Source organism: Medicago truncatula, chromosome 8 (genome assembly GCF_003473485.1).
Source record: "Medicago truncatula cultivar Jemalong A17 chromosome 8, MtrunA17r5.0-ANR, whole genome shotgun sequence".
Taxonomy (NCBI): Eukaryota; Viridiplantae; Streptophyta; class Magnoliopsida; order Fabales; family Fabaceae; genus Medicago; species Medicago truncatula.
The window spans coordinates 41,715,308-41,736,865 of NC_053049.1; the positions used below are offsets into that span (position 1 = coordinate 41,715,308).

Genomic DNA, 21,558 nt, shown 5'->3' on the forward strand with positions numbered 1-21,558 from the left:
CTTGTTGTTTATAAGAGGTGGTGTACTCTTACTTGTCGTTTATAAGAGGTGGTGTATTCTTAAGTTGTTATTCTTTAAGAGGTGGTGTACTCTTACTTGTCGTTTATAAGAGGTGGTGTACCCTTACGTTGTTATTCTTAAGAGGTGGTGTATTCTTACGTTGTCGTATTATAAGAGGTGGTGTACTTTCACGTAGTTGGTTGAGTTATTAAGAATCATTACATAAAGGATTATTATTACTAATAGATGAAGTTATTTATGTTGTTAAATATAATTAATGAATTATATGTTTGATATTATTGTTTTGTGAAATCTCACCCCTTCTGCTTGGAAATGCTGCTCTTCGTATGAGTAACTTGCAGATGATCGAGTTTAAGTTGCTGTTAGATTGCTGTCGTGAGTGGATTATCTCTCATGTGTGTCTTTAGGTGTTCTGATACGTAACGGAATGAGAACTTTGTTGCATGCTTTTCTATTCCTTACGTATTACTTATGAATTTACATGATTAAGTTGTTAATTGAATTTTTATGAGATACTTTGATGAGGCCTTCGTGCCAAAATTATTTTAGATGTTCGAATAAATTCCAGTGCGAAGTATTAAATATTATGTTATTGAATTTTGAAGGATAATTAATTAATTATTCCGTTTATGATTTTTAGAAAAGAAGTGTGACATTCCATTTATGTGAATTACTCTGATTAAATAAATGAAATTTTTACGTTGGGAAAACGGGGTGTTACATTCGAACTCCAGCTCCTACATATAATATGCAATATCCCTGAGCTAAGCTCAGGAGGATAACTTTGACATCATCTTATAATTTAAATTAATCTAACTAAACTCCATACAAAATTCTCTTTTAAGGGAATAGATATATCATAGCTATAAACTGATTTTCAGGTCATTTCTCATTCAACCTTAAGACTTTTACGATGCCAGCTCATTCAACCTTAAGACTTTTACGATGCCAGCACACACAAAATTGTTATTGAAAAAAAGGATCTACACAAAATGACCGATGTTACACCTACAAAGAACGCTATTGACATCTCTTCAGTTGAGTAGTACCTACACTTTTTAGATCTTAATTTGTGATTGAAACAAATTTTTTTACAATAATTCAAGACATGAAATAAAATCACGTTTTATCCGTATTTTATTGATAAGGTAACTATTTTAGAAGCCCAAACTTGATAACAAATAGTTACCTTATCAATTAGCCCTAGTGCTTGTCACTTGTAGGGGGAAAAAAAGTTTGGGGAAGGAAGAAAATTGCACTTCTCTCTCATTCAAAAGTGTTCATTCGCTTATTTTAGCGAAAATTAACTCACGTTCGACATTTTTCAGCGTGGGTTAACTCACGCTGACACTTTTAAGATTGGTTGATCCAACTTAAAAGATGATTGAACCAATATTAAAAATGTCGTGTTAATTAACTTACGCTGAAAAATGTTGAGCGTGAGTTAACTCCCGCTGAGATTTTAAAAGGGAGAAGAGTAATTTTGATGTAGTAGTGGGCAATAACAGTTGGGTTAGGGCGTAAGAGAGAGGGGAAAAGGCCCAATAACTTTGAAACCGCATGATTTGGGAAACTAAAACCCTAACCAAAAACCAAAACGCGCCACAACTCCATCATCAAACCAGAGCAACCATGGGTAGAGGAAGGTCACGAACTCAAAGAAAGGACTTTCGTCAAAACAGAGAAAACGTTTGGAAGCGTTCGAAACCAGATCCAGACCCTTCCCTATCCTCCGAAAATTCTCAAACTACTACTCATTGGACTCCTTTCTTGACTCAAAACCCTTCCTTTGATTCTTATTACAAGGAACAGTTAATTGTTGATCCGCAAGAATGGGATCGATTCATCGCAGTTCTCCGAACACCATTGCCTGCATCATTTAGAATCAATTCTAGGTAATTAATTAAATTGCACTATCAATATTCACATTCATTTCTAGCTTCTGTTATTTTTTATTTTTTTTATTTAAATGAATTTTGTGTTTGTTTGGTTATTGCAGTAGTCAATTTGCTGATGATATTCGTTCCCAATTGGAAAATGATTTTGCGCATTCGCTTCGCGCTGAGGTATTATAAAATGCTGCAACTGTTTTTTTTTTTTAGTGTGTTCGATTATAGTTTATACTTTATATTTAAATGTTGTGAATTGATTATTTGTAGGTTGCTGAAGGGGGTGAGACAGAGGCTATTCGGCCTTTGCCTTGGTATCCCGGGAACTTTGCTTGGCATTCAAATTTTTCACGGATGCAGCTCAGGAAGAATCAACCATTAGAGAGGTGAATACTTTATGTTGATGCATGAGTTGTATTTGATTGTTTGACATTTATAAAACCAAAGAGTGCATTAGGAATGTTGATGTTGTTGCAATTTAGTTTGGAATGCGTATATTTTGTATCTATGTATTGATGTGTTGTTTAATGACATATAAGAATAGATGATTAGTTAAAAAATTGCCAGTTTGTCACTACTCCCTGCATATTTTTCCCTCCCTTAATATTGAAAATTGCACCTTAATGTAAGCCCTCTTGCTAAAACAATATTTTTTTGGATGATTTTTGGAATACGATTGCATTAGTACTAGCTACTCAAGAGGTTTCTGACTAAGATAAGTAATACTTTCTGGGCCTTTTTGACAATGACAATCTTGGTGTTTTGCAATCCATTGGATTGAAATGGAAACAATGTTCACAAGTTGGTTTAAAAGATATAAATACTTGGTAGAATATCGTATTTATGAAATTAGAATAATAGCAGACTATTTGTTTATGCATTAAATTGTACGACGATGCAAAACTAGAAACACCATCCTCATGCACGTGCATTGTTTAATTTTCTTTTGTGATCCTATGTACATATGCTGCGATTGATCTGTCCTTATTTCTACATGGTATACTTAGCTCTGGCTTGTTTTCCCCTTTAGAGAATGATTTAGGGATAAGCCATTAATCATTTCTAAAATTGAAGAATATTGAACTAATTTAGTTCTCAGTTGTTGTCGATCTTTAATTTACATATAGCCCTTGGAGTTGGAGTAGTCATTGGGCACAATTGCTCATGCATTTATCTTTATTTCACACCCAGCGGAAGAGCTATACAAACACACATCAACATGAATGAACATGATAGTGTCAAACCATTAACTGAAATTAATATTATCGAACAATGAATAAATCGTATTACTTTATTATTATGATTGACATTTCAATTGCTGCCTCTGATTCTGCTAAATTCTCAGGTTCCACGAATTCTTAAAGCTAGAAAATGAAATTGGAAATATCACAAGACAGGAAGCTGTTAGTATGGTGAGTCCACTTTATATTCTCTTTCAGGGTGCGTTTGATTTGCTAGAAAATGAAGGACATGACAGAACAACTCCAGTTGTCCGGTGTTTGATTTGTAAAACTGTTTCAGGTACAGGACAAATTGGAGGCAAAGGACAGGACAAAAACTGATATTTTTGTCCCTCACCAAACCACAACACAACTTTTTGTCTCACGTACAAGTTGTTTTAAATACCAAAATAGCATTTCGTCCCCCAAAAATTGTATAAAACAAAAAATTATTCAATGCCATAAACATTTGTCATGTGCTGTTCTGCCTTGTGTTGTGCTGTTATGTTTTGTACTGTTATGTCCAGTACTTACCGTTTTGCAAACCAAACGCACCCTCAATCTTCATGATCATACAAAATGATTTTTTTTGTTCTAGAATTCTGAATGGTTTAGTACCCGTATGTAGGTTACTACTACTTTTGACGTTTTAAGAATGGGGTAGTGCTTGGGTGACATAGAATTGGTGACATTGGCCAATCACAATGTCACAATCCTTGTAAGAGAGAGAGAAAAGCCACTTGTAACATTGTGTTTCACCAATGTCACCAATTCTATGTCACCCAAGTGCTACCCGAAAGAATGAGTGTCGCTATATATTACGAAAAGTTTACACAGGAATGGAAAGAAAAGTGAAGAGGCGGTTTTTAAGAAGAAAAAAAATACACACACAGACAATCATACTTTGACAGAAATCAATGGCTGTTGCTTAGTGATAATCTAGGAATCTTAACATGTTCGTGCATTTCGTTGTTACGTGTTTCGTAAGAATAAGCTTTATCCTTTAAGAATTTATTTATGTCTCTAATGTTTGTTTTTGACATAGGTTCCTCCCCTATTCTTGGATGTGCATTCAGACCATTTTGTACTAGATAGTAAGCTACTTCTGGTGCTCAAAGTATCCTCTGTTTTTTACCAGTCCTGATTCGATTTGCTTAATTTGAAATGCAAGTTGTTTTTTCTGACTTTTCATTTTTCTTTGTTTTAGTGTGTGCTGCACCAGGTTCAAAAACATTCCAATTGCTCGAGATTATACACCAATCCACAAAAGCAGGATCACTACCTGATGGAATGGTTTGTGTCATTTTACTTTTGTGCCATTTTTTATTGCTTTGATTGTCAATTGGTTTTGGACTCAATAGTTTGCTAAAGTTATTGGGTAAAAAAGCATCCTGCATTTGCAAAATTTGCTAACTAGTGTTTATTTTTTTATTTTTTTTTGTAATTAGGTTGTAGCAAATGATCTTGATGTCAAAAGATGTAATCTTCTCATCCACCAAACAAAAAGAATGTGCACAGCCAACCTAATTGTTACTAATCACGAAGCACAACATTTCCCGGGATGCCGATTAAAAGGGAATTATGACAGAATGGAGTTAGATCACAATATTCACCAACTGTTATTTGATCGTGTTCTGTGCGATGTCCCGTGTAGTGGAGATGGTACACTTCGTAAGGCACCTGATATGTGGCGGAAATGGTAGTTTCAATTTCTTCTCCAACTTTACTTTCTCTACAATCTATAATATTTTTTAAGACTTATTTTACTTTCTGCAGGAATTCAGGGTTAGGACAAGGGCTTCACAGCCTACAAGTTTTAATTGCTATGCGAGGTACTTTCTGAATATTTTACATATATTTTAGGGATTGTCATTGTTAGGCTTTTGTTTTCATTTCCTTATCTAGTGTTGTCACGGTGCTCAAAATTGTTGGCCTTTTCCAATTAGAAAATTGGTAATTGGCAATGAAGGTTGGCTCACCAATTTGACCTTTTGCTCAAGACATTTCGATGGCTTTGATTTTAATCCTGGCGTCTCCTGCTCGCAGGGGATACAAAATTTTATTGTAAATCCTTCTCGAGGTTGGGGGATACTGAGTTCTCTTTCCCCTGGAATGATAGCCTCCTCTCATCCTAAAAACTTTGTAATCATTTGAAAGAAAAGGATTGATAATAAGATGACGTAAGTCTAACCTGATAATAGGTTAAATTTTGTGCTTTTGTGCATGCTCATAAGTTGAACTAAACTAGATTTGTCATAGTTATCTAGCATGGGGAATTGGACATTTAGATATAGTCACAAAAAGTTCATGGAGACTTTAACTGAGTTATCCTTCTGTTTGAAATTTGTCACCTACCATTGAGTGAAAACCTTTTGTTCTTCCAGATTAATACTGCTCCTTATATGTTTTAAAGAGCGCGCACTTGTATAATGTTGAGCCTTTCAAGGAGTAGAGTGGCAGCTTCTCTATGTCATGTTTCTTATGTCTTCTGAAGCTGAAAAACATTATTTTGCAGCAAGGATTAACTTTGTTTTATGTTGCTTAAATATCTAGGTCTTTTATTGTCTTAAATGAATTTGTGAGAGTTATATTGCAGCAACCTCAACAACTATATTGATTATCTCAGGTTTATCTTTACTCAAAATTGGGGGAAGAATGGTTTATTCAACATGCTCAATGAATCCTATTGAAAATGAAGCTGTGGTTGCAGAGGTAATCTACTTTGAGTGCTCTATACTTTTGTGAGGTCCTGCTAGTTGCAGGCTTGACTCAGAAAAGTGCTTTGGTATACTAATTTTTTAGGCTTAATTGTACCATGTTCATAAAATTTATGGGTGAGCCTTACGTACACACTTAGAAAAAATTCAACACAGGGAGAAATAGGTAGATCTCCGGCCCAGTACATGAAAATCTAATAAGGAGCTTTGCTCAATTCCATTATTCTTTATCCCCTTTTTTACTGTTTTGCAGGTTTTGCGGAGATGCGGTGAGTCTGTCAAACTTGTTGACGTGTCTAGTGAGCTGCCACAACTTATTCGTCGGCCAGGTCTCAAGAGATGGAAGGTTTGTGTTTTCTGTGTTCGATTGAACATACTCTTTCATTTCACTCACCAATCCGAGTTTTGAATTTAATACATTCAATATTAAAAAAAACAAATATGCTATTTACCTATACATTCTAAAGTTTTAGTGCATTCATGGGTTTTCTGGAGATCATGTCCTTTAATATCATGCAATGATACAATCTGAAGGATTTCGAAGGAAAATAATGGGTGGTTGCTTTCTTAGTTTCCAATGTTTTTTTTAATGTAATTGGTGTTTCATATAGTGCAGTAGTTGTGGGTAAAATACCCTGGAGCCTGGTAGTTATGCCTCTTCTGATTTGACCTTTTGACTATTTTGCTGATTTGCATTTGTTTGGAATGTGTCTTGTTGTAAATAATTATAATCAAATTCTGACATTCAATCAGTTGGATGCCCATCAATATGCCTACATTAACACATTGATGGTTTAATAAGAAAATAGTTTAAATTATGAGCATAAAATACTTGTATTGATCCAACTTTACCTTGTAACCTCGCACCTGTTGGTTTTGCACTTGATTCAGCTTATGGCTTCAAACATAGAAGGGTCAAGCTTTTCTCATAGCAGTATGCTTTTGATTTTTTATTTTTCTTAAAGTTGTTTGATTTTGGAGGTGCAGGTATATGACAAGAGCAGTTGGTTTGTCTCTTCCAAAGATGTTCCCAAGTTTCGTAGAAGTGTGATTCTTTCCAGTATGTTTCCTTCTGGAAAAGGCTACCAGGATCTTGGTGATAGTAATTGTAATGTTGACATGGAAGACGACATTACTAGTGTGGAAAATGAAAAGGCTGAAGATGTTATCGAAGCACTAGAGAATCCTGTGATGGCGGAGTCTGCTGAGGAAGTTTCAGATTTTCCTCTGGAGCATTGCATGAGGATAATGCCTCATGATCAGAACACTGGAGCCTTCTTCATTGCTGTGCTGCAAAAAGTTTCTCCTCTGCCAGGTAGTCTCATATGTAATAACATCCTCTCTCTCTCTCTCTCTCTCTCTCTCTCTCTCTCTCTCTCTCTGTCTCTCTCCCCCCTCTCTCTTTCTGTTACTAAATAGTCAGGAAATTTTGGTTAACAAGGGAAATAATTCCAAGTTCGTATATATTCATTTTACCTGGACTTTTGCTCATAATAGGTTTTTTGTTTCCGTTCTTGCAGCTGTTCTGGAAAAACCTAGCAAACAAAGTCTTGAGGATGCACAAGCACTGCACATCAATTCATCTGAAACTACACTTGAAGAAGTCTTCAAAGCAGTTCCAGAGGAAACTGTGAATGATAATGTATGCAATACGGATGATTTGGAAGATAGTCCTCTAACACGTGAAGAACGGAATTCTGAGGAAACTGAAGAGCCGCATAATGCACAAAACACAGCAGAGAAGGTTCCAGGTAAAAGAAAGCTACAATATCAGGGCAAATGGAGAGGTGTTGACCCTGTTGTCTTTTTTAAAGATGAAGCAATTGTTAATAGTATAAAGAATTTTTATGGAATCGACGAGGGTTTTCCATTCAATGGTCACCTTGTTACACGAAACCTTGATAACAGTAATGCAAAAAGAATTTACTATGTCTCCAAGTCAGTCAAGGATATTGTTGCGTTGAACTTCTCAGTTGGTCAGCAACTGAAAATGACCTCGGTTGGCATGAAGATGTTTGTAAGTATACTTTATTCTCATTTTAGGGATATTGTTGTTCTTGTTAAGACTTTTTTTAATACATGATGGATTTATTTGTCACCCATTTTCCTGATTTGAATAAATAATAATTTATGTAGACGATAATAATTTCATGAGACATTCAGTCAGACTTTGAAGAATTTAATTAAATAGCAAAAGTGAAATGTATAAACTTTTTCACTGTTTAATATTAAAGAAGTCAAAATGATAATTATATCTTGTGGCCTCTATTAGAGTTAGATACCAGTACTCCATAGATCATTTAATGAATTTCAGTACTTGTTTTGTTGGCTCAAATTTTAACTGCATGTTGAATTTTATTGGAAATAAATTATAGTCAAGCATTCATATCTTATTTTTGACATATAATTTGTAAGGATTATGTGTAATAATATAATAACAAATTAATTTATTTAGAACTGCTTCACAAACCTAATTATTCTATGTGTCATTCTAGCACAACAACACAAATAGCATGCATGTTACAAGGTATTGACACAATGTACACTACTAAATTAGTTTCGTCGAGGAGTTTGTTAGATAAATCTATTATTATTTGAATGGCATGCCAGTCCATGACTGAGTGAGATATAAGTTTCGTTTGTTTTTTATTACTGCTTGTGAATAACTGAGTGAAATGTACTTTGCCCTTATCTTACAGGAAAGACAAACAGCACGAGAAGGTGGCTCTTCACCATGTGCTTTCCGGATATCATCCGAAGGATTGCCCCTTATTCTTCCATACATAACCAAGCAAATTATACAGGCATCTCCCGAGGACTTCAGGCGTCTTCTGCAGGACAAAGATGTAAAATATTCAGATTTTGCTGATGCCGAGTTTGGTGAAAAGGCTGCAAACTTATTGCCTGGTTGTTGCGTGGTTATTATGGGTAAAGGTATGTATCGGTGATGAAGAAGAAAAGGTTAATCTATACCCATCGACATTGACATATCTGTTAAGCGGCATTTTCCTTTTCTGCAGGGAATACAGTGGCAACAGAGTCCCTCAAAGTTGATGAGTCTACAATAGCCATCGGATGCTGGAGGGGTAGGGCAAGGTTGTCCGTGATGGTCTCTGCAATGGACTGCCAAGAATTGCTTGCAAGGCTTTTAATACGTCTCGGCACAGAAAATGGCTCTTCTGGGCAGGTGGACATATCCTCTAATGATGTTGGAGGTGAAGCACAGGCTGTACAGGAGTTGAACGATAAAAGTGATAATGATTTGAAAGCTGCTGTGAGTTAGAGAGGGACTGCTGATATTTAATACTCTGTTGTTACAGATATTTATGTTATTGCATTTTATGGAAATGGTGATTTTTTCCTTCACCCGTGAAAATTGAATGCGAAATTTATGTGAACCTTGCATTAGTTACTAAGACAGTCCCTGACTCCCTGGTTCTAAAGCTTCAATAGTACTCATTTGTATTAGTACTCATACTCTAAAGCTTCAATAGTCTGCATAAGTTGTTTTCTGAGAAATTTAACACTCTGTTGTAACATACTTATGCTATTGCATTTACATAAATGTTGATTTTTTCTTTTACCCATGAATGTTAAATGATAAAACTGTGAACCTCGGTCATTAGTTTCGAAGGCATACTTTTGAAAGTTTACATACTTTTTTTATGAGAGCCCCTTTTTGAGTTGAGAGGTTCTGTGCAAGAGATTAATCCCAGCTTATTAATGACATAAAACTGGTAGATTGTTGTCAAATTCGTAGATACTTTTGGGCACAGAGGAGGATGCATATATATGATTTGCTGATTAGTGTATTGTTGAGCTAATTTTGTGTAGCGTTATCAATTTCAGATAAAGACGTTTGTGGATTTTATAAAGCTAGTCATCTAATTCCATATCTCAGGGATTGCTATATGGCCTTATCTAACATATAGCCACATTTGGCTACGGGCACACCAGACATTTTCACACAACATTCTCAGTAACATCAATTCACTTGAGAAATTTATGAATCATGAATATTATATCGGCAATCTATATTATAACCTTCATTTGTTGTCCTTCACTCAGGAACTCAAACAAATTAAATTTTAAATGTACAAAAGGAAATTCGCCAAACCTTTCAAAATTTGGTAACAGGAACGTTGAACCGTAAGATATACTAAATTGAAACAATTTTTGAAAAAAAAAAAATTAGGACTGGCAACACATATTGCTCTTAGCAGGGATTTCCTGTGCAGGACCTGGGATAATAATTTTCTGGCCCAATAAAGATGCTGAGTTCCCATTTCCCTGACTTTCATCAGCAGCTAGGTTCTTCTTGTTGACAATGTTGTAGATTTCTGTCAAAACTGTCATAAAGGATGCTTCAACATTAGTTGCTTGCAATGCTGAGGTCTCTAAGAAAAATAAGCCTTCTTTCTCAGCAAACTCTTTTGCATCCTCTGTGGGCACATCGCGCTGGTTCTCAAGATCACTCTTGTTCCCTACAAGAATGATGACTATATTCTTGTCAGCATGGTTACGAAGTTCTTCTAGCCAGCGAGGTATATGATCAAAGGTCTGACGCTTTGTGATATCATAAACCAACATTGCACCTACAGCACCCCTGTAGTATGCACTTGTAACTGCTCTGTATCTGTACCATAAACCATTGAAATATTAGGGAAAATTGCAATTTGGCTTTTTAAATGTACATAGATCTACCATATTCTAACTAGTTATGTTATGACCTGATACAAGTTAACCAGAAGAAGAAAAAAAAGATTGTACAAAAAAAATACAAAATGGCTTGGTATTAGACTAGATGATGCCTCAAGCAGAAAGCTACTTGATCTAAAATGTGAAGTTCTGAACTGATAGAGCAAAACGGCTAATATTTTGAAGCCCCCTTCAAGTGTGAACCATTTGCCTAGAAATTGATCATGGAGCCACAGTCTTTGATGCTGTCATAAATATTTCCGTTATGTGTGTTGAATATGAAAAATGAGGTTTCTATTGTAGTTCGAATTGGAAATAGAATGTAATTTTATGTCCTCTCAAGTCCTACAAGTTTCAACATATATTCATTTCTCTATGATGTTGTAAACCGTGAATATCAAACATGCGTGTTGTTCAGAAATCTTTCATGTACTAATTATTATTCATGCCATGTAGCTTGAGAATGTAGAGTAAAGTTCGGACAGAAAAACAATATGCAGGGGAACATCAGCTTAATTGAAAGTCAACAACAGTTCCATATGAATAATTTATCAAATGGCATTAATTACAATTCCAGCAAAGTTGATCTATTCACAATATTTTATCACGATGACATAGACAATAGCTTCTGTGCAAATTTAAATCTAATGGGACTATATTTTTTTAATTCCTTTGAGTTTTACAATGCTGCATCATCTATTAAAAAACAAATAAATAAAGCATTAAAGCAAAGGATGACCAGTTATTGCCTCAATTTTATTCCATTGCAGTTTTAGTTTAAAAAAAAAAAAAAAAAACACAACCTGCACTGCAGTAGCTGCAACGCTGGCAATCACAACTTTAAAAATTAAAATCAATCAACTCTAGGCACAAATAACGATACATTCCCGAGAATTTAAGCATAAAAATTTGTATTGTTAGTAGTATAAGGTAGTACACTGCTCGCTCAACGCACTATATAAGAGAAAGTTAGACCAATAAAAGTTTTATTTTTTAAGATAAACCAATAAAAGTTTTTTCTTTTTTTATATAAAACCAATAATAGTTTATGTATCTAGTTCATCAACTTTTATTGATCTAATTTTCTCTTATAGTATACAGAACCGGAGGCAATACTAATTAAAATAAAAAAGCACGCTAAGGTTGCTTCTGTTTCTACGATATATTTTCACTTTATGAATTTGACTTTTTCTAATGTGTCCAAGTATGAGAAGTGTGTTTCTCATGATTAGATCAATAAGTTCCAATATATCTCATTTGATTAAATTGTGAATTTTATTGATCCAAGACGAAAACAAACTATGCAAGAACTAGCATATGAATTCCTTTAAAAAAGAAAGAACTAGCATATGAATATTATTGAAGAGAATTTTGTTCAATTCATTTTCCTTTTAGCCAAGCTCCAATTAAAATATTATTGAATCACATAATCAACTATGATTCAATATAACCAAAGTCCAATAATTGATCCTTATCTACGGTCAGATCGCGCAGATCAAGTATGCTATAAACAGATGTAATAACAGATTCAAGCAAAAGAGTATGCAAGTACACAGAACGTGTTAGTTAATAAGTTAGTTATAGAGAGAGAAGAGATAGTACCGTTCTTGACCAGCAGTATCCCAGATCTGAGCCTTAACAGTCTTATGATCGATGACCAAAGTCCTTGTCTGAAATTCAACTCCGATGGTGGACTTTGAGTCTAAACTGAACTCATTCCTAGAAAATCTAGCTAGTATCTGTGATTTTCCCACCGCTGAATCACCAATCAGAACCACCTTGAACACATAGTCTATCCTCTGGTTTGCATCTCCATAACCTCCTCCACTTGCCATGATCACTTCTCACAACGATGATAATAACTTTTCTCTTAGTTTTTTAGTGTTTCACTTTCTGGTTTCGTGTTTCTTTTGCTTCAAGGTTAAAACTAGTAAAGGAGGTAGAGGTAGATATTTATTTAAGAATAATAAATAATAGTTGGATTGATCTTATGATAGGTGAGAGAGACACTTTTCTGTAATTGGCTTTCTGATTAAATGACCATTATTTTATTTTCTGTTGTTATACCTTTTTGATTAAATGTTTTTTCTACGTATTTATTATAGTATATTGTTTCGGTGGATGAACATGCACGGAGGGTGGGTATGGAATCAACAGACAGGTGTTTTTACGCGCCAATAAGAAATGCCAAGCTGGCATCTGGCTTCTTGTTTAGTTTTTAGGGTGAAAAATAAATAAATATGGAAAGTGGCGCAAGAGTGTTGGGTGTTTCTAACCGAAGAAAAATGATTGTGGTGGGAGAGACATCATGTTCTCATCTTAATGATAAATTAACTAATATGATACAAAATTAATGAAGGTTTGTTTTGTTGATAAATGATTTACTAATCTACGAGGTTTTGAATTCAACTATATGAATATTCCATCCGTTCTAAAATGTAAGTAAAAATAAGTTAATATAAGTTGATGTATTTGATACAAATTTTGAATCAAAATATTAACTTTTGTTAATAAATTTTTGTTTATATTTTGGAACGGAATAAATATTTATTAAGCCTTGAGGCCTATCCTAGCCTCTCGAGTCCGTAAAAAATATGATTGTGATCGTCAACTCAAAAGTGTCTCTATGTTTTAGAAAAAGAAAAATGTCAATTTTGAAGTTGTGGTTAGAGGTGGAAATACATTAGATTGATCGATGATGTCTACAAACAAGCCTACTTTAGATCTAGGTTATGCCAAAATTCTTATTTTATTTTTGAATAAATCAGACTAAGGCTTTTAGAGGAAATATTACTTTAAAAATTGTGTGTTTTACTTTTTGAAAATTAAAATGGAGTTCTTTTCGATATAAAATTCGTCAAACCAAAATTGGTCTTTATTTCAGATAGACAAGTCGGATTTCCGGCCATAAAAAAAAAGGTCATTTATACCTTACATGTCTTACATGTCGCTTACTTAAGTAAACAAAAATAATTTTTTATAAAGTTATTCTTGTTATATTATATTTTACACTTTATGTTAAACATTTATATCTTCTTTTTTTTTACGATGAATACTTTCATTGGCTCAAGCGTATTAATTAACATTAATTTTTTACATTTAAATATCATGCTATAAAATACAATATAATTAGGAAAAATTACAATCACCTTCCCTAAAATTTAGTTAAATGTCACACACCTCCCCTCTAATTTCAAATATACAATAACATCCCCTCTGATTAACTCTGTTATATAATCCCTATTTTCGTTCTTGACATTGGGGTACTTCTTTTTGTTCAATATCCTTATTTTTAACATTTTATCAAATTACAAGTTAATAGTTGAAAACATGTTTTTTGTCCTGATTAATTATTGGGTGAGTATGTTTTAATTGAGGGATCACATATGAAAGTGACAGTGTGTAGAACAAGAAGAATAGATCACTCAGTTGATGAATTAATGTAATTGATCAGTATTGAAATTTAGAAGCACTAATTTGCCTATGGTGAATTACTACTAGGTGTTGTCGATATTTGTGTCGTTTAGAGACTTCAAGGAAGGTAAGTGCAATTTCTATGTAGAAATATGTTATTATTATATAAAGTTAAACTCTCGGAATATCATGTTCAAATCTTAAAATATAACGTTAATTAATTGACATATTAGTTTATTAGTCTATTTAAAAGCGTTGAATTACTTATTTAAAGATTTTAATATGAATTACGCATGTAAGTAGGTTTTCATACCATAGTTGACTTTCAAAAAGGTCAAGCTCAAACGGTAAAATAAGACTATGACAGGTAACCACGCATATTTAAAATTTGAACTTTTTGGTTACGTCAAATTCATACCTTGCAAAGTCTAGTTCGACTCAGCCTATTTCCAATCCTAGTCGTGACATGTTTATCTCGGGTGAATATGATTTTTTTTTATTGGCGATACTAGTACCGTTGACGATGTGCTTTTTCTCAAATTCAATTAAATTAAAACTAATCATAAAAAGTTAATTAAAATTGTAACATCGTGTAAGTCTATCCAAATTTCGGGCAAGACAAGAAAGGAACTCGCCCTTTGACACCACACCAAGGGATAAGAGCTGATTGCTGGCGATGACTTGGTGAAAGAAATCTATGAGAGAAGGTTCTCAAACCGGGTTCTGACCGAATAGAGCGCGGAGCAAACAAGTCTTTGAGTAAGTGGGTGTTAGGCGTAACGATTCTAAGGGCGAGATAAAGCTCGAAAGGAATGGATGGGCGTAGGATTAATAGTGAACGCAGACCCCCTTGCTTATAGATACGAGATCAATGACTTTAAAGACAGATGCCGAGATAAACCGTTAGACTTCTATATTATGTTGCAAAGAGAGATCGAAGACGAAGATTCTCTAACGCAGTACGGGCAATAAAAAGTTCATTAAGATTGTAACATCGTGTAAGTCTAACCAAATAAGAATGAGGAAAACAATTATATTTTCAACATTTACAAGGAAATGTTAACATTTACTCATTCTTTCAAAAAAAAAAAAAACATTTAGAGCCTGTTTGAAATAGTTTTTGTTTTCAGTTTTTTAAATATATAAGCCCTCTTCTCGCAATAGTTAGCCTTTTACATGTTTTAGTTTTAGTCCTCAAAACTAAAAAATTCAAAACAGTTTCCAAAACTGTAAATTTTTAAAATAGTTTAACAAAAAAGTTTTTAATTTTCAAGTTTTTGAAAACTAAAAAAGAGTCTTTGGAAAGTGTTTCAAACAGCTTGCATATATGGTGTATGCACAAAATAAAAATGGATAAAAGTTGTATGTTTGCGTTGGAGATCTATATGTTGCATTCACCACATCTCATAATTTACTATGTTTCTCAATGATTCCAACCATGTTCGCTTGAAACATGGTTCTAGTTGATATATCTTAAGCATGACTATGTTGATAAGAATATTGCATATTATCGAAGTTTGAACCCTGAACACCCCGTTTCTCCACAATTTATATTCAAATTCAAACCCGATAACAGAATAATTTCTTTTATTTTTGGGTGAAGAGATAAATAAATTTACTTCCCTCAAAAAAAAAAAATTACTGTTTCTTGAAAGATAAATACATTTACTGTTAAAATAATAAAAAAACGGAGAGGCTGGTGTTAAAAAGAGTAGAAAAGAAGGTTCATTACATTAACCTAATTCACATCACAATAGAATTTGGTTGCGTGGAATCGAAAGGAAAGATGGATGAGGAAGAGCATGAGGTTTACGGAGGTGAAATCCCAGACGTGGCTGAGATGGAAGGAGACGTCGACATGTCCGCCGCCGACGATGAAGCCGGTGGTATGAAGGAGCTCGACGAGATGAGGCGCCGCTTGAAGGAAATGGAAGAAGAAGCCGCTGCTCTTCGTGAAATGCATGCCAAGGTCGAGAAGGAAATTGGCTCCGTTCAAGGTTTTCATTATAATTCTCTCTAATTCTAATTCTTCATTTTATTGATCTAATCACCTTTCGTTAATCACACATTAAAACCTTAATTAAATCAACTCGAATTGCATGCAATCATCTTCCTCACTATATAATCTACTGTTTCAGCATTTAACTTTTACCATGATTATCGCGGTGATTAACACATCACAATTCGAAACATTCAATTTGCACTTAAGCTTATATTTTGTGATTGTCGATGAAATTGTAATTAGAGATAGCTTGATTAACGATTGAAAACCTAGCTTCAAAATTATATTTCTGGTGAATACATCATACAAAGTAAATTAAAGTTTAATGATACTTTTGTTGTCTCTTTGTAACATTTTGATTGGGATTCTTGTGTAGATCCTGCTTCTGTAGCTGCTTCTCAGGAAAACAAGGAGGAGGCAGATGCTAGGTCTGTTTTTGTCGGCAATGTATGTATCTCTCTATCTCTTATTTTTTATTGTTTTTCAATTGGAACCATGGTTCCTCCTTTACGTGCATGTTTGCATCCTATTGTTTAGTTGGATATGAAAATCTAATTTTATTTACCTAATCAACGTAAAGGACAAGGCCTGATTTAGTTATTACGAACTAATTTAGTAGTCTTGGATACAGCAAAAGTAAATACATAATGCTCATCATAAAAAAATTAAAATCAAAAGGGCGGCAGTTGGACAAGTTAAATGATTAAAATCCTAATCACTCTACACGTATGTACTTTTGTCGGGATTAAATTTATACGAAGAATATATAAATCGATGAAATAGACAGAGTAGGCAATGGATTTTGAGCCTCGCTTCCAACTTGTTCTTTTTTGTGCTCCACCAGTTGCATTTACTGTAAAGTTTGTCGCAGCGTTACCTTGGTTCTTTATGTTCAAGTAAATGTTCGTGTTAGACCAAATGAATGCCACATAAGCCCATCTCTTAACTCCATTATGTGGACTCGGTTTCCGATGATGACATCTGACAGCTTAGCTTCTAAAGCCATTATTTAGCCATTTCCCCCTCTTAGACCGGGCCTTGGTTTCAGCCCATTTATTCGATGTTCTGTCTGTCAAACCAGGAGTCACTGAAACTGCTTTCTTTTAATAACGGTACATAGTACAGTTATCGATCCCAACTGACATCAAAGCTGCTATAGAGAGATCAATGTTGTCAATCATGGATCGCAAAAAACAGTGGTTTGTTCAAATCCGTCTATGCTATAGCTGCTATTTGATACCATTTTGTAATAAATAGCGTATCGTGGAACAGTAACGATTTGTTCCAATTCCACTACGCTGTAGTGCTGGTGGAGATGCTCGTTGACAACACCGAGCGAGATGACTGCTAAATATTTTATACTGCAGTATACGGAGGTGTAAATGCTCAGCAATTAGAAAATGACCTCACTTTAAAGGTACTCATAATCATTAATCGAAAGATAGTATTAGAAGAAACGCACAATTTAATAACAATAAAAGTCACAGATCATAAAGGGGGAAAATTCAGAATTGGCGCCACTTTATAATTAAAAATTGAAAGGCGTCTTTGAAAAGTAGGCGAACATGTTGAGACCTATCTGAAAACAAAAAACAACCCAACCATGTGTCTATAGGTGAACATGTTGGACCCATTTATTCAATGTTCTTTCTGTCAAACCAGGGGTCGCGGAAACTGCATTTTTTCTTCTTCTAATAATTGTACACAGTACAGTTATCAAACCCAGCTGATCTCAAAGCTGCTATTGCTGGATGACTGCTAAATATTTATCCTGTGGAGTGCAGAGGTATAAATGCTCAGAAATTAAAGATTACCTTAATTTAAACTTTAAAGACAATTATAATTATTAATTGTAAGTTTGGATTAATCTAAACAAATAAGCGAATAACAAGAAAGTCAAGGACCATAAAGGGGAAATAATCAGAATAGCCGCTTCAAAATTGAAAATTGAAAGACTTCTTTGAAAAATAGACGAACATGTTGAGACCTCTCTGAAAACAAAAATCAACGCAACCATTTATCTATAAGCATGACACAACTAAACAAAAATGAGAAATAGAACAGATTACAGCTAGAAAAAAATGACAGAGACCAAATGACAGTTGTGTTCTGATGCGTGAAATAAGGATTGGCTGGAAACAATGTCAGAATGTTGCGAGTTTTCTGGAAATGCTGTAAGAGAGTTGGTTTGGAGTCTACAAAGAAACGTCCTGTTGATCAATATACTCAACCAATATTGTACCCATGTGATTTTGCAATTCTTGAAAAATATAACCCTTTTCCTTGTTCCACGTAATTATTCTATTCTGGTTAATCAAGAACTTGATACTCTCAAGTGTGTCCAAGAGTCTGTATAACTTCAGTGACACATTTAAAGTTTTATATATTCTTTATTAACTGCTCTGTGTAAAATGGGAAATGCCATATCCTACGAAAGTGAATTCACGGGAAATACGAATTACACTATGATGGTGTGTTTTCCTCCAAAATGCTACCTTTTTGTTTTATTTTTATATTAAAATAATGTTTGAGATAATCACCTTAAGGGCATATCTTGGTTTTCGTTTTTTGTTGTTTCGTGGTGAATAGCACCGCTGGTGTAAAATACTTTAATACAGATTAGTTACTAGTTCAAATTAGTTCACACACCCTATTGGGATAAATGCTTTTCAAGAAGCATTTGTAACTATTCGTTTAGGGAACATTAGGAATTTGAGGCCTTTATTGGCTGTGAGTGGAGAGAATGACACCTTTTTTCTCAAATCAGACTTGTTTCATTGGATTTCAGGCTGAGCTGCATAGGTTCATTTTGTATTGCTTTCTTTTATTATAATTTATATTCAAAACTGTACACTTTTTTTGTTTGGAGTGATTACTGACAATCTTCAGAGACAGGGTTTGACATATGTCTCACTATGATCGCAGGGTCGTTGTTATTACACATGTCCTATAATTAGCGCTGGATGTTAACATTGTATTTTGTGGGTGGGCCGTTGGTGTTTTTAGGCTCATAGTAGAGGGGAAAGGAATGTATGCTGTTCTTATGAAATTTAGTAAGTTATCACACGGAGGAATAGAAAATAGAAAAGATTGAGAAGAAAAACTTTTAAGTATATGAAAAGAAATGTGAAAAAAAAAATACAAAAAAGAAAAATAGAATGAAGTTGAAAAAAGAAAAGAAAAAAAAAAGAGAGAGAAGAAAAGAAAAGAAAAGAAAGAAATGAGAAAAGAAAAAGGAAAAATAAAGAACATTTTGAGGAAACTGTGAATGGCATCTCTCATGAGCATGGCAGAAACTAGTACAGCTGAAGGTAGTATATGTTAAAGATGATTCAACTTCACAACTGGAGGAGACAGCTTGTGGTTCTTTTGGAAGAATTTTCTGTAAGTTTTGCGCATGTATCTTAGTCATAGAGAGTCCTTTTGTTGACTGCAACTAGGTCAGTGGTGCCTCTACTGTGTCATTTGCCCAACGTGCCAAAGGGTGTGCAGCTGTTGTTTCCCTTTGGTCTTTATCTCATAATTGTCTTATGAATTAGGCTTCCTGATATTTTTTTGTTGAGGCTTTTTCCCTTTTCTAAAATATCTTAAAAAATTGTTTTTACAACATCAGTTTTAATTCTAACCAACTGATTTCATTATCTATTCATTACACGCTGCCTTCATAAAGTTGGTACAATTTAGGTCGTGCAATCTTCCTCATTCTTTAGGTGACTTGTAGACCTGATAAGGTTGGTGCTGTTGTGAATTACTACTATGAGGAGGACAATAAATAGTAGTATGTGTGAGAAGGCCTGTGGAGTTTGAGAAAAGCCTGTAAAATGTACAATGAAGGCTGTTATAGGAAAACTTCTTTTTATGGAGTTGGCTTGATTTGGTTTTATTGTTGGTGGCTTGTGGAGTCAGAATTGATACAATAAATAATTGTTCTAATGTTTGAAGAGTTGGGAAATAAAGATTCTTGTTGTCATTGTAGTTAAAAGTAATAGCTTTGCATGAATTTTACAGTTCAAAAAGGGTGACTTCACAATGACTTTGCAGGGTAGACAATGTTAGTTCTGATATATTCAGTGATCTGTCTACCATTTTTTTTTCAATATATTCCGTATTAAAAAGATCATAAATGTGCAAATAGTTTTCAATTTTACACTTTTATATTGCATTTCTCAAAAGGTTGCAAATGAAGATATAGATGATAAGGTTCAATTCAGTAAGATTGTTTTTTTTTTTTTTTGTTAAAAAAATAAGATATAGTTGATAAAATAGTTTTACCGAGACACGAGTCTTGCATATATATATGTGATCTTTAATAGTGTGATTATGGAGTGTAGTTTTTGTATGATAAATGAATCGGGTTTTAGCTCATCTGGATTAACATTTTATACAACTAACTTTTGCATCAAAATCCCTTGAAATTCATGGGTCTTCAGGTTGATTATGCATGCACACCAGAGGAAGTGCAGCAACACTTTCAGTCATGTGGTACAGTGAACAGGGTCACTATCCTGACAGACAAGTTTGGTCAGCCTAAAGGTTTTGCTTATGTGGAATTTGTTGAAACTGAAGCTGTTCAGGAGGCTCTCCTGTTATCTGAATCTGAATTGCATGGCCGTCAATTGAAAGTAAGTTTTTTTTTTTTAAAATTTATGTCAACCTTGAGTTTGAATTAGCCATGAGCTCGTCCAGTGAATTTGTAGTTTTTGATGATATGAATGTTATGTTTCCAGGTTCTGCCTAAGAGGACCAATGTTCCTGGAATGAAACAATATCGTCCTAGGCGATTCAATCCTTACATGGCATATGGCTTCAGGAGGCCTTATGCTCCTCCTTACATGTACTCCCCTTATGGATACGGGTACGCAGCATGCCTCATTTAATTTTCTGTATGCTATGCACAATTGTTATTTTTTACTGTTTTTGACCAAAGCTCAATTGTTATTTATAATTGACTTATTGTGGTATCTTCTGTTTTTTTGTCAAACTGCAGGAAGGCTCCAAGGTACAGAAGGCCAAATCGTTACATGCCATACTATTAGATTTTCATATGGAATGGTGTTCAAGATTTGATGATAGTGTGACCTGGAATAGTAATATTTAAATCTGGGAAGCATTTAGCTATACTAGTCTTCATCAGCATAATATACAATGTGATCAAGAACGGTTGTTGTCCATCTGTCCTGGGATGTTATTGGTCTCGTACTTTTCTTGCTCAGTTTCTGGAAGATAGTTTATTATTGCCTTTGAATTTTATGTTAGTGACCATATACTACAGCAAGGTCAGTTTTTACTGTATACTGACCAAAGATATATGCTGCAGTAAATTCATCCGGCCTCTTTAACTGTTCGGTGATCCCAAAACTTGATTATATGGTTGATGAAATTTATATCATTGGATCAGATTTAAAATGGAGTGTTTTGACTTGTGATGCATGGCATATTAGTCTTTGCTCTTTAGATAATTTTATTCTTTATTTACACCTGCCCATATTCCCTTCATTCAAGCAGGAGAGATGAGATATGGTTGTTAATTAGAACTGGCCAGTTGATTTGATGGAGCCCCCTCCCCTGGTGTGGAAATCTCCACTCCCGGGTTATCT

The 21,558-nt window shown here is 34.3% G+C and overlaps 3 protein-coding genes across 5 annotated transcripts; 2 read left to right on the plus strand and 1 right to left on the minus strand.

Annotated features, from left to right (window-relative positions):
* The first annotated feature begins 1,555 nt into the window (after positions 1-1,555).
* On the plus strand, positions 1,556-9,434 carry LOC25501876 (RNA cytosine-C(5)-methyltransferase NSUN2). 2 transcript variants are annotated; one of them, XM_024772530.2, is made up of 14 exons: positions 1,556-1,916; positions 2,021-2,087; positions 2,181-2,296; positions 3,256-3,322; positions 4,176-4,224; positions 4,338-4,423; positions 4,579-4,829; positions 4,907-4,962; positions 5,757-5,842; positions 6,101-6,193; positions 6,835-7,174; positions 7,368-7,864; positions 8,547-8,781; positions 8,868-9,434. In XM_024772530.2, exons 1-14 carry the CDS (start codon positions 1,582-1,584, stop codon positions 9,128-9,130), a joined length of 2,541 nt encoding a protein of 846 aa, XP_024628298.1. In that variant the 5' UTR covers positions 1,556-1,581; the 3' UTR covers positions 9,131-9,434. The 2 variants fall into 2 exon arrangements, with proteins under 2 accessions (XP_024628298.1, XP_013446769.2); XM_013591315.3 differs by having other exon boundaries at positions 1,559-1,916; positions 6,835-7,162.
* A 407-nt stretch (positions 9,435-9,841) lies between these two features.
* LOC25501877 (ras-related protein Rab11A) lies at positions 9,842-12,555 on the minus strand. Its single transcript, XM_013591316.3, has 2 exons — positions 12,148-12,555; positions 9,842-10,483 (listed from the first exon to the last, which is right to left on the minus strand). The coding sequence occupies exons 1-2, from the start codon at positions 12,378-12,380 to the stop codon at positions 10,039-10,041; spliced, it is 678 nt and encodes a 225-aa protein (XP_013446770.1). The 5' UTR covers positions 12,381-12,555; the 3' UTR covers positions 9,842-10,038.
* Positions 12,556-15,681: 3,126 nt separating this feature from the next.
* Positions 15,682-21,391, plus strand: LOC25501878 (polyadenylate-binding protein 2). Of its 2 annotated transcripts, XM_024772531.2 has the most exons (6): positions 15,687-15,956; positions 16,338-16,408; positions 18,887-19,345; positions 20,392-20,583; positions 20,689-20,816; positions 20,949-21,391. In XM_024772531.2, exons 3-6 carry the CDS (start codon positions 19,280-19,282, stop codon positions 20,995-20,997), a joined length of 435 nt encoding a protein of 144 aa, XP_024628299.1. In that variant the 5' UTR covers positions 15,687-15,956; positions 16,338-16,408; positions 18,887-19,279; the 3' UTR covers positions 20,998-21,391. The 2 variants fall into 2 exon arrangements, with proteins under 2 accessions (XP_013446771.1, XP_024628299.1); XM_013591317.3 differs by lacking the exon at positions 18,887-19,345 and having other exon boundaries at positions 15,682-15,956.
* Positions 21,392-21,558: the final 167 nt, after the last annotated feature.